The following is a 15495-nucleotide window of genomic DNA, read 5'->3' on the forward strand; positions in this document are numbered from 1 at the left end:
CTCATTGCTGTAGTTCATTCCCACCTCGAAGAGCCAAAACCGTTAGAGCGAGCTCCTCTTCTGTGGTATGATCTGTGTGTCCAAAAGAGCGATGCTGAAGTCATCCAGATAGATGTTACCAATGCCTGAGTTGTCAGCCGTCGTTCCGACAAATACATACAGTGTCGAAGTACTGCTGGCAGCTGTGAAGCTGAAAACATCGTGTTCGGCAAGCCAACCTGTGCCTGGATTTGACGTGACAAACGAATCTTTCTCATCATCAATAGCTTCGCTCGTGGTTATTGAAACACTGCAGTACTCAGTGTCCGGGACATGGCAGGAAGAATGGTACGAGATGCTGTAGGTGAATCCTGGACAGAGATTACTCATGGTGTTCACCAGATAGACCGATACCCTGGAGTAGTCTTCAGTTTGCTCAAAAGTGAATTGGCCGCTGAGAGAGCCGTCATAGGGATTCGTTGTAGTAGGAGCCCAGGAGCTAAAGTAGCCACCCGTAGTCGACCAGGCAGTCTGGTTCTTGCCATCCTCAAAGCCGCTATTGGGAATGCGAGGAATGAGGGTGCAGGTCGGAGCAGTGGTAGGTGATGCGGTAGCCAGACCAGAAGAAGTCGAGTTACCAGCGCTGCTGGTGATACTAGCAGAGAGAGTCGAGCTTCCAGTAGCACTAGCAGTGGAGGTGGAGCTGGCCGAAACACCAGGAGTGCGGCTAGCAGTAGGACAAGCTCCATCAAGGTAGTAGTAGTCACATGTGCCATTGTCGAAGTTGAAACTGGTTCCAACGCACTGAGGATTCTCAGAGCAAGATTTCAAGCAAGCCCCGAAATCGGAGTCTTCAGAGGAAGCGGTACACAAAGCGGGAGAAGAGGTGGTCGTAGTACTGGTGAGAGAACTTGTAGTGTTGTAATAAGTGGTCGGAGAAGCGGTGTTGACAGCGGTTGACAGAGTGGTGAATGAAGTTGTGGAGCTGCTTGATGAAGTTGTAGATGGCGTCGATGGTTCCGCGAGTTCGACATAGAAATCCATAGCCGGAATACTACTAGGTGCGTAGAAACCCTTCCAATCGAGATTTGCATCATACGAGAATGTAACCGGGAGCAAGATTCCATCGGCGGAAGTGGTAGCACAGCTCAAGAGGTAGTTCTCATCGTAGCTGCATCTCGGGTTGCCGGGATGGTACTGCCCAAACGCACCATAGTTTGAGATATCGCCGTTATCATAGATCACTATGTATGAATCTGTGTATTGGTTAACATTTGACTGATACAGATATCCATTAGAATCGATTTGGAAGAGAGTGTGTCGAGAAGATCCCACAGTGTAAACTTCTCCCTTGAACACGTAGTATTCACTTGATGGGGCTTCATCGTCAGCGACCCTTATATAAAATTGGCCGTCAGTTCTGGCCGTAGGTGTCTTTGTGGCGGACTCCGACGAAGTCGAGGTAGAAGGAGTGCTGGTGGTGCTGGAAGGAGTAGGTGACGCGAAGGAACTGCTTGACGAAGTTGTAGATGGTGTTGATGCTTCCGCGAGTTCGACATAGAGATCCATAGTCGGTAGATCATTGGGTCTGGAATTGGCGAACCACTCATAGAATCCCGACCCAAGGTTCATGTACGAGAAGGTGACAGGGGAAAATGTACCGTTGGCAGAGGTAGTAGCACAGCTCAGGAGGTAATCTCCATCATAGGCGCATCTGAGGTTGGTGGTGTAGTATTGTCCAAGCTCATCATAACTACTAATGTAGCCTTTCCCAACCGAGTCAAAAGAGGTACCAATCCAGTATTTATCGGAGCCTGCGACTTGATACAAGTATCCACTTGAATCAATTTCGAACAATACTGGATCGAGATGTCCAAGACTGTAACCGTCGTCCGTTGTAATATAGAAGCCATCAACAGTTTCGGCAGAGTTCGCGACTCTGAGGTAGAATTGGCCGTCTGTCCTGAGCGTTGGTGTCTCTGTGGGGACGGCCGAGGGGGTCGAGGTAGAAGACTGGGTCGTGCTGGAAGAAGTTGGTGACACAGAAGAGCTAGAACTCGAAGCTGATTTGCTTGTGATACTCGAAGAAGATCCTCTCGAGTCTGATGCCTTTGTTGTGGAAGACTTGCTTGAGCTTAGGAGTGTTGATGAAGATTTGCTGCTCGTTGTTGTGTGTACGGAAGGCCGAGATGAGCTCAAAACTTTCGACGAGGATTTGGTCGAGCTCAGAGACTTAGTAGATGTGGACGTCGACGATTTCGAGCTGGAGCTTCGGCTAGCGGATGATGAAGTCTTTGCTTTAGTGCTGCGGCTAATCTTCTTGGTGCTGCTGACCATGCTCGAAGAGCTAGTCGTCTTGCGGACGCTTGACGTGGACGACTTAGAAGTGGATACAACTTTCGTGGTTGAGCTGGTCTTTGTGCTTTTGGCTGACGAGGGAGTGGCCTTGTGGCTTGAAGATGACGCCGATTTCTTACTTGAGGATGAAGACAGAGACGACTTCTTACTAGAAGAACTGGTCTTTTTGCTTGATGACGAAGTGGGCTTCTTGCTGCTTGATGACTTGGTAGAACTTGTCTTGATAGTTGTCTTTGTCGCAGAGGTCTTCTTGCTTGACGATTTCTTGGTAGTCGAAGGAATGGACTTGCCTTCGACACAATCACAGAGTGCCAAAAGACTCTTTGCACTATACTTGCGGAACGGAGATGTAGTTCTTGGGCTGCCCATATGGTCAGTGTCAGTCAGATAAAGCTAGACTGTGTTCACTTACTATGCAGTGTAGAAGTTGCAGAAATGCCATGGTTCGGTGAACTGCTTGCTCATTTCGGCGCGGCAAGATTGAACAGATTGTCCCTTTGACAAGACTGGATGGTCTACGGTTGCTGCTCGCTTGCCTTTTGAGGGCTTCGAGATGCATTTGCATGCACTGTTGACTTGGGACACTGTTAACTCCATGAAGGGAGTCCTAGTGCGTGTGCTGAGATGCGTCAGCAATATTCCAAGCTTGTGGATGTCGATCTTACGGACTCTGAGTTCCACCATGTACAGAAATATGTAGGCTCATTGGCTGTTCGCTTGACGATGGCGATGTCTCGTGCGTTACATTTCGAAGTTGTGCCTTGTGCAACAGGGGAGGACGAAACGCCAATGCTGAAGGAGAGCAGGACTACCACATTGAGCAAGTAGAGGAGATACATCTTGCCTAAGCATGAACTGAGGAGGCTGATAGTTGTTGGTTGTTGCACCGTACTCGGAGGCTCTTATTTATACATCAGTTCTCTCCGGCAGGACTGCTCTTGCCAACAAGTGAACAACCATTGAGTCGCAAATATCGACCACCTTGTTTCTCAAGACATATCCAGCATCCTTCGCACTGAAAAGGCACAGACGGCTGATAGTGTTAAGGGGCATCTCCGAACTCGACTTCTCGTTCACCAGGCGAACATTGAGTATATTGTCTCAAGAACAATCCAAGCAGCCTTGGACCCAGCTGAAGAACAGTCGCAATTACCTATAGGTCCGTACGGCTGTGGATACTGTGTGATACGAGTCATGATAGTTGATGGGGCTTTGAGCAAATATTCCGATTGGCAACTCAATCTCGCGATTTATAACAGTCAAATACACACTGAACAGCGCCACGAACGACGAGCTGAAAAACGACAGTATAGCAAGGCGCTTCTAGGAGGCTCTGTTAGAACAAAAGCGTTCTTCGCAGCTAGCCACTGTGATCCTAAAGGCTTGGCTGTTAACGAAGTAGCGATAAAACGGTCAGCTAGAAGCATCCACGCAGTGTCGGTGAACCCCGTTTTCGAAACCATGGTCGTTAAGGAAAAGATGTCAGGAGTACAGAGCGGACCATTTTCCAGTATCATCCTTGCGACTCGACCAAATGGGAAACCATAATAATGTCATCTACTCAAAGACACCGTAGGATTGAGGTGGTCCTCATGAAATGGGTAAGTCGTTGAGATGGGGATCAAGGATCGATTCCGTCTGTAGGTTTCCGCAGAGGATTCCGAGCTCCTTACTACAAGCACCTTCAGTGGGTGCTGCTTCCTCAGTCGAAGGTATGGCTTGGAAACATAATTCCCGCACACCTTCGAAATCTTTAAAGCTCACGAGCTGCTAGACGGAAACTTTCGTTTTCAAGATATCGCAGGCGATTCCTCGACGGTATAGTTCGGAGTAGAGAACAGTAGTTTGAGGTGAGCGAAGCAACCAGATGAGTTCCTGGAGCTTAATGATGGTCTTTTTGAAAGAAACACGAAAGGAAGGGCTACAGAAATGTGAGGCCAGGGTGACGGGCAGGAGGCGTTCATCAGGGTGCAAATGACGTGGGCTGAGCCGCAACGCTTCAGCCTCCTTTGAGTGGCAAAGCAGAGGGTCCTTTATTATCAACATTCTCCACTTAGCCTGCGATCTGCCTACCCTACCAAATTCCTTATCATCGGTCTTCAGGATATCATGTCAGAAATTGAGAAGCAACCTCTGATCGAGGACCAGCCCAAGGCCACTCTCGAGGACCTTCGTTCAAGATGGAATGAAGCCCGTGCGAACCTCCAAGCTGCCGCCCAAGAGCTCTTCACTGCAAGACGCGAATATGAGCGTGCATGGTCTCGTACAACTCGCGGTCGCATCACCATTGCCGCTTTCTGTATCTTCATCATCACCATCTTCCTTCTGCCACTTGGAGGCCTTGTGCTGTTGGGTTTGATGGACGATGAGCCCGAAACGTACGAATACCTGCCCAGACGAGTACCTCTGGAGGCCCACATTATGAGCAAGTGTCCTGATGCTCGTGATTGCCTTCACGACCTTGTACTCCCAGCTATGGTGAATGTCAGCAACCTCGTCGATTTCAAGCTGTCCTACATTGGAAAGTAAGCATCTACAACATGATGCGCACGTGCTTCACAGTAGCTGACAAGAAAACAGAACCATAGAGGACGACGACGGTGTTGTCTGCATGCATGGCCCTTCGGAATGCTTGGGCAATTCCATCGAACTCTGCGCAGCTCGTCTTTATCCTAACCCCAGAATCCACCTCGGCTTCACTATGTGCATGTCGCGCAACTATTCTGAGATTCCTTCAGAAGATCTTGCCAAGGACTGCGCTTTGGAGCATGGTATCGACTTCGAGAAGCTGAACCACTGCTTGAGCGTTGATGACGGCGCATACTCCAGGAATCTCCTCAAGAAGTCTGTTCAGAGAAGTGCCGAGAAGGGTGTCACTAAGAGCTGCACCGTCAGAGTCGACGACAAGAACTGGTGCATTCGTGATGGTGGCAAGTGGACGGACTGTGAGAACGGCCACGAAGTCAAGGATCTCATCGAGCACATCTACGATTTGAGATGGAAGCACAGCAGTGCATATGAGGCGAAGATTGGTTCTAACTGATTTTCATGCTCTTCTTCATTTTCATTATCGACGGCATGGCATTTCCATTCTTGACAGTCCCTTAAAAATTGATGTTATCTTTTTGATCTGATAATCTAAAGTGGCGTTCCTGTACCCCGCAAATCGATCATGGTCCGACTTTTTTTGGGCTGGAACGATCGTGACAGAAGCGTCAAAACTTCTTCTCACAACAATCTTGCCTGACTATACCGCAACCCTAATACATACAACATGGCACCCTCAGCAATCTCGCCCGAAGAGACTCCTCAAGTCCCCAGCGGTGACTCGACCGTTTTGGCTCTGCGTAAGACGCTGACCTCCGAGAACGAAGCGCTGGCCGCTCGCTTCCGTGCCCTCTTCTCCCTCAAGTACCTTGCTTGCCAGGAGCCCCGTACCGAGAACACCATTCCCGCCATCGATGCAATTGCTGCTGGATTCTCTTCCCCCTCCGCTCTCCTCAAGCACGAGCTCGCCTACTGCCTGGGTCAGTCTCGTCACGATGCCGCAGTCCCATACCTCCAAAAAGTTCTTAGCGACCGCGAAGAAGATGCCATGTGCCGACACGAAGCCGCTGAGGCCATCGGTGCTCTGGGCGACAAGGGCAGCTTGAAGCTCCTTATTGAGAGAAGAGACGACGAGACCGAGGAGACTGTTGTCAAGGAGACTTGCGACATTGCTGTTGGTCGCATCGAGTGGGAGCACTCTGACGCTGGAAAGGCAGAGAAATTAAAGCAAAGGTATAACCACTATAAGATGAGCGCATAGAGCTACAAAGCGACGACTGGAACTAACGTCAACCCAGCGATTTCGCTTCGATCGATCCCGCTCCTCCTCTCGCCATTGCCGCAAAGCAGCCCACAATCGAAGAGCTTGAGCAGACTCTCCTCAACTCCAAGCTCAACCTGTTCGAGCGTTACCGTGCCATGTTCGCCTTGCGCGACCTTTGCTCTCCTCCCGATCTCCCGACTGCCGTCCCTGCCATCAACGCCCTCGCACGTGGCTTCACCGACTCTTCTGCTCTGTTCCGTCACGAGATCGCTTTTGTGTTTGGCCAGCTTTCACACCCTGCATCCATCCCTGCCTTGACCGGAGCACTCAGCAACCTGAAGGAGAGCAGCATGGTTCGTCACGAGGCCGCCGAGGCTCTTGGCAGCTTGGGAGACGAGGAGGGCGTCGAGGAGACACTCAAGAAGTTCTTGAACGATGCCGATCAGGTCGTCAGAGACAGCATTATCGTCGCCCTTGATATGGCTGAGTTTGAGAAGAACGGCGAGACCGAGTATGCAACAATTCCTGTTGTTGCTTAAAAGCGAAGCATAATGACCCTTGGCGTTTGAAGATAAAAGGCACTACGGATGGAGTTTTTGGATCTGTTATTAGACAAGATGAATGAAATGTTTATATTCAACCTTGATGATTTGAACCAGCATGAATCGCAAGACCTCCTCAACCCACATGGCGCTCTCGTCAGACGGGAGAGAGTCGTTTGCCCAAATTGAAGAACAGCTGATGCAAAAGCGGATCCCATTCTGAATACAAGCTCTGAAACGCGCTCAAAGTAATAAGACAGATCGTGTCAGCTGTGCGGAGAGCGTTTGAATGAACGGGGAATCTGTGCTCAATTTGGACTCAAAGAGGCAGGCGGTGAGCTCGCGCGGCAGGTCCCTGCCTAAACAACTCTCTTTCTAAGAATCAATCCATCACTCTGGGTGGCACCTGCCTAACTTACGATTGTTCCGCTGCGTTTCGGTATTGTCGAATCCTGTTGTCGTCTCTAGATCTGGCACCAGCAACTCTGTAATCAATCCACTACCATCGCCAAACTCTTCCAGGCTTCGGGATCCGCTCGCAAAAGTAGCCATGTTAATTAAACAACACTCTTGAACTCGTAGTTCCTGTCCGCAATGTCGCAATCCAATGGCACCAACCAGCCAAATGGAACACGCAAGAATCTGCGTGTTCCTACCGTCGCCGAGGCTCTGCCATACTCGCCATTCACATCCATTCTGCCATTCACTATTGGTATTGTGTCGCATGATCCGTATGCCTTGCACAACAGCTGATCGTTCTATACAGACGCCATACCTCCTCCCTTGGCTATTCCCTCCGCTTCCGCACAAGTCTTCTCGTCCGAAGAACAGAAACTCTCGGCTCATGGAATGTTAGAGCGTCTCGATGCTCAAGCCAACAATGCAGAAAGAGCTTCGGAACAATTGACCAAGACACTGGAATCTGTCCAACACCTTCTCAGGCCGGACAGTCTCACTCAGTACCGTTTCAACAAACCTGCCAGGTTTGCGCAGACCAAACCTCGTCAAGGCCAATCCACTTCGACCCCATCGAAGCACCAGCTCGGTCCGTTCGCAAAGATGGTCTTGGACAAGACGATTCCTTCTCACTATGCCACCACAAAAGCCAACCTTCCTGCATCGGCCCCAAGTCTGAGCGCTAAACCGCCAAAGCCGCCTACCCATGCTGTAACGCCAGCATCGAGCGCTACTGCCCCTCTGCAGCAACCCCAGCATGGCTACCAGTCAGCATCTTCGACGCCGTTCATACCCGCGACACAGTCCACATCATCTGCTTCCAAATCCTATCCACAAGTCGTCATTCCGATCCCTCCTTCGTCGGCCCGCGCGTCCTACCAGACCAGCTCTTCACAGGCAAACGGCATTCTCTCAACGCCATCGCAGAGCTCTCAGCCCAGCTCCCAGAAATCGAACATCGCTGTCGTGATTCCTGACACGCTGACTCAAGCACAACGCGCTCAATATGTCTCCATACCGGAACCAGCACCAAGCAATGCTCAAAGTGTTTCTCAAAGGCGCGCAGACTACGAGGCAGACCAGCGACTAACTTCGGCAAGCATTGCTCAACAAGAAAAGGCAAATTCTGCAGTTGCTAGACTCCAAACTCTGATCGCTGAAATATTTGAGGCCGAAGATCAAATGCAGGCCGATACATCTGGCATGGTATCTTCAAATGCTGCTCGCTTCTTCAACACTGATGATGCAGTTGAAGGTGCGCCAGTGCTGCAAGCTGCTGTTCAAACACAGCTTGATACCGCTTTGTACAAGGTGGTCGCGAACGGTCGTCTTTCCAGCATCGATATCGACGACCTAGCCCGCATTCAGCGTCTTTGTGACCACGCTGTGACTGCTGCAGGTACTACCAATTATCGCATTGACGACGACACCCCACAGGAGGCTGATGACTGGCTTCACCGCATTGGCATTGGAGAACAAGGTCTAACTGCTTGCAAGACATTGCTACGAATCATGACGGCTGGCCGGGAGGAGAAACAACTGTACTCCGAGGAAACGCTCACTACCCTTTTGAACAGTCTGATCCATTTGGTTGAGATTTGCATCATCCCTGTGGTGGAGATGAGAAGCAATGGAGATATGGGCGATGCATTTAAGTTCGCCTCTTCGCAAAGCAAGCCCCTCACTCAGGTTCTGACGGTCTGCATTCGCGTCATCAAACTCTTGGGCGATCTGATAGCCAAGACTGATGTCGATGAGCGTGTCATTGTTTCTGCCGAGTTCATCTGCAAGACTTTGGTATTCGTTGAGAATGCGACGTCTGAGAAGGATTCTGCTCTAGGTATCCAGAGATTCGAAACCGCTCGTAGGGCTGCCATGGATGTACTTGCAAAAATCTTCGCTCGCTACCCAGAGCAGAGACAATCAATCTTCGATGAGATTTTGACCTCGCTTGAGAAGCTCCCTGTTGGTCGACAAAGCGCCCGCCAATTCAAGATGGTTGATGCAAAGCCAATACAATTGGTGTCCGCTCTACTCATGCGTCTGGTTCAGACTAGCGCGACACGTATGGAGGTTAAGACGAAATCTATTCCTGATGAAGATGATGCCGAGAAAGACGAGGATGATTCAGAGTCTTCCGAAGAAGATGCGGATGCAGACTCGGACTTTGAAGGCGATCAAGAAAAGAAGCAACGCCTCAAGAAAAAGCCCAAGCCCAAGAAGCGCTCAAGCGACGGACCGGAAGATCTAGCATCGGTTGCCAATCCCCTGTATGAAGCTGCATACAGAGATGCTCACTATGTGGTCAATTACATGGTTCAGCGTGCCTTGACTTCGACGAAGTCAGGCGATCAACCGTACAGAAATCTTCTGGACATCTTCACTGAAGATTTTCTGAATGTTCTGGGCAACACAGACTGGCCGGCAGCCGAGATGTTCCTTCGCGTGCTTCTAGCCAAGATGTTCGAACTGTCAGAAAATCACAAAGGCTCGGCTCCCTCAAAAGCGATGGCTCTTGAGTTGATGGGCGGCATGGCCACTCGAATCACTGAACTACGTTTACAAGCCCAGTCAGCAGCGCGCAATCCGAACACGGATCGTTCGGAAGTCACAGCCAAGCTGTTGCAAATACATGAGAACATTTCGGCTGAGCAAATTGAAGAGGATGAGTTGCTATCATTTGATGGCCCATATCGGATCATACTCGAATATCTCCAGGCTAGAGGCACGGATGACACAGAGTTATTGACCGCTCGTGGCTATCACTCTGTCCTGTGGGCCAAACAGATTCTTCAGCTCAACCAGGATACTGCGAAATCAACGAAACTTGAAGAACGCCTAGCCTTCATGATCAAGGATTCTGCATGGCTGGAGACTGAATACGACTTCAAGCAAGTCAGCACTGAGGATGGAAGATTTGCAGCCGTCCTGGTAACTATGAACCTGCCCTTCTGTCGAGCCTTCAACAAGATCTTTAGCAAACTTCTTGGCACCATGGCTGGCGATCAAGCCTCATTGAGAAGCAAGAGTTTGAAGAGTATTGAGCAACTCCTCGAAATGGACCCCACCATCCTTGACCAGGGAACGTTCTTCATCAACAGTATTATCAGATGTCTTGCCGACAACTCGACTCAAGTTCGTGACTCTGCTCTTGGTCTTATCGCCAAGTGTCTTTCTTTGCGTCCAAAGCTGGATACGATGCTCTACGAGCGCGTCATCATGCGAGCTCAGGATGCCAATTTGCACGTTAGAAAACGTGCGATGAAAATGTTGAAAGACATGTACTTGCGCAATGACGCCCTCAACATGAAAGCATTGATTGCAGACACTCTGATCAACCGTGTTACTGATGCTGATGAAAGCATCGTGGAGCTCGCTCGTCACACTTTCGAGGATATCTGGATGACACCTTTCCACAGCATCTCTGATTCGGACACTAATTCGATCAAGCAGAAGCTCCGTCTGCGAGAGCAAACCAGTCTGGTGATCAACATCGTCAAACGCAAGACTGACACTACAGAAGCTGTTTTGCCAGAACTTCTGCAGCAGATCTTGTCGGAGAAGTCCAAGGCAGCAAAAGCTAATGTTGTCGTGTGTAAAGAGATGGTTAAGCTTATGTTTGACGCTATCATCGATCCAAACGAGCTTCCTGAGAGTCCAGCACAGCAGCACGTGCTGCAGACACTCACCATCTTCTCTGCAGCTAACGCGAAGTTGTTCTCAGCTGACCAGCTCCAAACTCTTCAACCTTACGTCAAAAATCTCAGCACTGATGATAACCTGCTGGTTTACCGCTCAGCAATTGTCATTCTGCGTCACACCCTGCCTCACATGAAGAACCTCAATCGAGACTTTCTCGTCAACATACAGCAAGCTCTACTTGGTAGCTTCACCAGGCTTCCACCAGCTGAGCTCAAGGAAGTTGCGACATGCCTCTGGACTCTTGATGGTGAATTGCATAACACCGAGCGACTTGTCAAAGTAACACTGTCACTCTATGACCAGATCAAGAAAGGCTTGCCTGTTGATATGAACAGCAACCAAGCCGTAGCACAGAAGACGAGGAGACTCATCACCATCGCCGGTCATTTTGGTAAGGCCTTCAATCTTGATTCCTACCTCGGCTCGTTCAAGGAGAAGTTTTCGGACTTCAAGGGTGAGCATGTGGCATTCTTAGCTGTGGATCTGATTTGTCCTTTCACAAAACCCAGTCAGCCCATGGTCCTTCGCCAAGCTGCACTTGACAGTGTATGCATGCTGTGTCAGGCATGGCCTAGTCAATTGATGCGTGCCGACGTTTGTAATGCATTCAAGTTGGCCCTTGAGTCTGACGATCAACAACTTCCAATGACTTTAATTGTCGGTCTGAAAGACTTCTATTGTGCTGGCGACAAGCCTGGTGAGTCAAACTTGGTCCAGGTTGGTACTGGTGTTGAGGCTGGTACCGAGAGACTTGGAAACACCTACATGGCTACAGATCGCGATGGCGCGGCCACTTCCATTGCGCAACAGTTCTTGGGTAGAATCCGTGATGTTGCTCTTACTTCAGCTGATGCTCTCGCATTCAACGCAGTTCAAGTGGTTGCTAGTATCGGCCGCCAAGGACTCGTTCATCCCAAGGAGACAGGGCCATGCTTCATCGCTCTCGAAACATGTCCGGACACTAAAATTGCCACCTTCGCCTTCCAGGAGCATATGGGTCTTTACAGCAAGCACGAAGCAATGTTTGAAAAGGAGCACATTGGCGCTGTACATCAAGCCTTCACGTATCAGCAAAATGTGGCCAAGAGCAACGAAGGATACGCAGGCTCTCCACCAACCTCGAAAATGCACCATTTCTGGGAAGTACTCAAGACTGGAAAAGCCAAGATTCGCATGAAGTTCTTGTCAACAATCTGTGGCAAAGCAGGTGTGGGCTTTGACGTTTCGAAGGTAGACATGTCGGATCCACTTCCTTCGCATGTCGCTTTCACTCGATTTGTCTGCGAGAATCTTGCATTCTTTGACTACGCAAAGTTCGACGAGCTCCAACACCTGATCGATTGCATCGAGAAGGTCATGGCCAATACCGGCACTCCCGTCGCTCACATGGTCGATGTTGACATTCTTCGAATGCTCATTGAAAGGGATGTCCCTATGACTGATGGTGAGAGCGGGATCACCAATGGCGCAATTTCGTCTCAAAACAAGCCAGTCGATCCAGCTCGCTCACGTGAGCTGACAGTCTACGTTCAAATCCTTCTGCTGCTTTGGGAAACTCGCACATACCTTCGACGACTGTGGAATGTTAGCAAACACCAAGCAGCTACGAAGGGCAAGGCGAACAAAGAGAATGTCCGTGCATTACAACGCATTCCCAACTCAACTAATCTGACCGAGAAGTATCTCGCACGCAACCAAGAGATTATGAGAGCCCTCGAGTCGCCTGAGAGTCAACTCAGCCTTTGCACTTCGTTCTCGGAGGTCATGGCAGTCGACAGTGAACTCAAGGTTGACAAGGAAGACGCAGATGGTGACATGGATACTTCAATGACGCTTAATGGGGATGGCTATGAGACGCCCAGTGAGAGAGGCGAAAGTGCGACACCCGGCAGTGGACAGAAGCGTGGCCGTAAGAGGAAGAGCATCGATTCCTCCCAGAACACTCCGAGAAAGAAGGGACGACCAAGAAAGAGTCCGAGTGTGCAAGGTCGCTCTGTCTCTTTTGCTTGACGAAGAGGTTGCATTGCTACTTTGGCTTTGCCAAGTACTCGAGTATATTGCTTATGCCTTGCGAGCTTGAGATGCTATGTCGTTATCGCTTCAGCATGCTTTGCGAACGTTTCTAGGTGCATGCGAACGGCACATATTGAAAAGGAGGAGAACATGAATAGATACCCATGATAATTTCGCGAATGCAAAAGCAAAATCTTATGACAATCACTGATGATCCTCTGCTTGAACGTGATGTGTGTTGTAGCTTTAACTGTATCTCTCTTTTGCAGTCCATAGATCCTACTACTATAAAAATGCATGATAGTATCCAAGATTCGACTTTGTCCAAAGAGAGCATACGAAATGCCGGACTCTCACTAGAGAAGCTGCAATATCTCGATTGTATTGTGCATTTTGATAGTATATTGTACTTCTGGCCATGGCAGAGGAGATCCTTGCTATGGAAACTATTGGCCCCAGGCTCTTTTTTTGAATAGTTTCTGACTTCCAAACACTATGCGCCTGTTTTTTGGTACTATAAAATCGCATAGTAGACTCAAGTTTAGGAGCGTATGCAGAGAGAGCATGCAGAGTCTTCGGCTCTCACTGGTCAAGACTCGAAGTCGTAGATTACTGTGCATTTTTATAGTACGTTGTTCTGTTCTTTGCATAGGAGAGAGAGTCTTGAAATGCGTGGTTTTGACCCTGGGCACTTGTCTGTGTAACTATATCCCTAGATGCGCGTGCGCCTGCTATCGTTACCATAAAAATGCACAATAGTTTTGATATCTGAGTTGTTTCCAGAGAGATAACTGCAATATTGAGCTCTCACCGGAAAAACGATAGTATTTGAAAACCTTTGTGCATTTTGATAGGCATAAAAAAGCATTAAATCTAGTTGGGAGACCAAAAAATGGTAGACGAGGTGTTCAACGTGTGACAGATTGTACACATCCCGCGCTTTGGTAGTCAGAAATTTGTACACGATGATTTACGTCAACACATTCAAAGAGGATATCGATCAAGCGGGAAGCAAGTCATTCTCATTAGTGTTCACAGACGCCATTGTCGCGCCTCGTTGTACCTAGCCATATTCTCCAAGCAAAAGCAACCCATCCCCACGCTCAACCCTCCAATCTAGCCTTCAACTCCTCATGACAGCGTTCAAGTTTGTTTCTGAGGTACACAAAGTGACGTTCCATAACCACCACCAAAGCTTTCTTGGTCTCGTTCTCGACCTGGTTAGCGACGTCTCTGATAGCTACCTTTGACAACTCCTCAACAGCAAGCTCCACCCAAGCACCAAAGCTGGCTTTTCCTGCTTCAGTAGCAGTGAGATCGTTGGTATCGGAAGCAATGGCTTCCCACATGGTTTTGGCGAGGTTGTTGGTGTCGGTACCTGGAGGTTTGATGGTGGGGTTGTTGAGGAGGTTGGTTGCTTCCTCAGTGACCATGGTTCTGAGGCGGCTTTGGAATTCGTCCCAGGGGTTGTTGCTGCTTGAAGTTTTGTCAGTATTGTTGAAGGAGTAGATGCAGATATTACTTACGAAGACTGAGAGCTAGCACGAAGGTTCAGCTTTCTTTTCTTGGATAGGTCTGAGTCGGCTGGAGAGGCGCCGTTGCGTGAGTTGGTATCAGTCTTAGCAGCGTCAGGAGCAGTGATTTTGGGCTCCATAGGCTCGGTGACAAGGACCTCTGCAGCTTTGGTTGCACCAGGTTGAACTGCGGTGTTCTGATCGGCAGTGGACGACACCGATTGAGCGCGGGAGGATGAAGGCTTGATAGTGATGGTCTTCGAAGCTCTGCCTTTGAGGGGACCAGACGCAGGTGTGGCGGGAGTGGAGGTAGCAGTTTTGACCACACTAGCTGCTGTGTATGGTGATGGCAGAGTAGGAGAAGACTCAGTAGAGGTAATGAGACGTGAGCTCTGACGGCGTCTCTTAGCAAGAGGCTCGTCCATGTCACCTTCTTGTTCTGCAATAGCGTCCTGAATGAAGACTTCGGGATGAACTCTCTTCAACCAGTTGTGCTGATCCGACCACACTTGCTGGAACTCTTCGCGAAATTTTTGACCGTGCTCGTACACAGCGCTAGGAGGATGACCTGCGTTGAAGCGGTCACAGTTGTCAAACATGAGCTCAAAGTCAGCTTTGAAGGAAGCTGCAGAGTCGTAGATGTCCCTTCCAAATTTGTAGGCAATCGTTGACAAATCCATGGGCTGTCTGATGACATTCAAGTAGGTGGGCACCGCGACGATGTCAACAGGCTCTTTGAAGGTGGCAACATACTTGCGGTGCTTGAATCTCTTGAACTCTTGAAGGACATGCTCGCAGAACAGGAAGTCTGCATGAGACATGCTTGTAATAGCGTGCTTGGAAGCCATTGTGAGGATCTTTTGGTGTTTGTTGAGATCAAGGCAGAGTGTGTAATGTTTGTTCCTGTGGAAGAGGATGATAATGGCGGTGTTTCGATGAGAATGGGTTGCGAGACAAAGGCGGAGCGCGCAACCAAGCAGCACCCACGTGACAAGATGACTACTACGTAGCCCCCTACTATCATAACGTGTCGGACGCCAGCCTGAGACTCTTTGAAACATGACTGCTTGTCGATATGCTGTCCTAGAACTAGATCTGAGTGTTTTCCTACAACGTTTCC

At 49.4% G+C, this 15495-nt stretch overlaps 5 protein-coding genes across 5 annotated transcripts; 3 read left to right on the forward strand and 2 right to left on the reverse strand.

Moving 5' to 3' along the window:
* Nucleotides 1-42: 42 nt before the first annotated feature.
* On the reverse strand, nucleotides 43-3176 carry M437DRAFT_87486 (uncharacterized protein; the record flags this gene model as incomplete). Its single annotated transcript, XM_041028648.1, has 3 exons — nucleotides 43-2698; nucleotides 2750-2956; nucleotides 3007-3176. The coding sequence occupies 3 exons, from the start codon at nucleotides 3174-3176 to the stop codon at nucleotides 43-45; spliced, it is 3033 nt and encodes a 1010-aa protein (XP_040876605.1).
* Nucleotides 3177-4695: 1519 nt separating this feature from the next.
* Nucleotides 4696-5380, forward strand: M437DRAFT_56536 (uncharacterized protein; the record flags this gene model as incomplete). Its single annotated transcript, XM_041023069.1, has 2 exons — nucleotides 4696-4862; nucleotides 4918-5380. 2 exons carry the CDS (start codon nucleotides 4696-4698, stop codon nucleotides 5378-5380), a joined length of 630 nt encoding a protein of 209 aa, XP_040876606.1.
* Nucleotides 5381-5611: 231 nt separating this feature from the next.
* Nucleotides 5612-6687, forward strand: M437DRAFT_68915 (ARM repeat-containing protein; the record flags this gene model as incomplete). The annotated part of the gene is made up of 2 exons (XM_041025193.1): nucleotides 5612-6117; nucleotides 6183-6687. The coding sequence occupies 2 exons, from the start codon at nucleotides 5612-5614 to the stop codon at nucleotides 6685-6687; spliced, it is 1011 nt and encodes a 336-aa protein (XP_040876607.1).
* An 852-nt stretch (nucleotides 6688-7539) lies between these two features.
* On the forward strand, nucleotides 7540-12858 carry M437DRAFT_56598 (uncharacterized protein; the record flags this gene model as incomplete). The annotated part of the gene is made up of 2 exons (XM_041023078.1): nucleotides 7540-7986; nucleotides 8230-12858. 2 exons carry the CDS (start codon nucleotides 7540-7542, stop codon nucleotides 12856-12858), a joined length of 5076 nt encoding a protein of 1691 aa, XP_040876608.1.
* Nucleotides 12859-14944: 2086 nt separating this feature from the next.
* Nucleotides 14945-15115, reverse strand: M437DRAFT_18080 (Bromodomain-containing protein; the record flags this gene model as incomplete). Its single annotated transcript, XM_041018931.1, has 1 exon — nucleotides 14945-15115. A coding segment is annotated over one exon (171 nt), but the record flags the coding sequence as incomplete, so codon positions are not given.
* Between the last annotated feature and the right edge of the window lie 380 nt (nucleotides 15116-15495).

Source organism: Aureobasidium melanogenum (genome assembly GCF_000721775.1).
Source record: "Aureobasidium melanogenum CBS 110374 unplaced genomic scaffold scaffold_24, whole genome shotgun sequence".
NCBI classification, from domain to species: Eukaryota; Fungi; Ascomycota; class Dothideomycetes; order Dothideales; family Saccotheciaceae; genus Aureobasidium; species Aureobasidium melanogenum.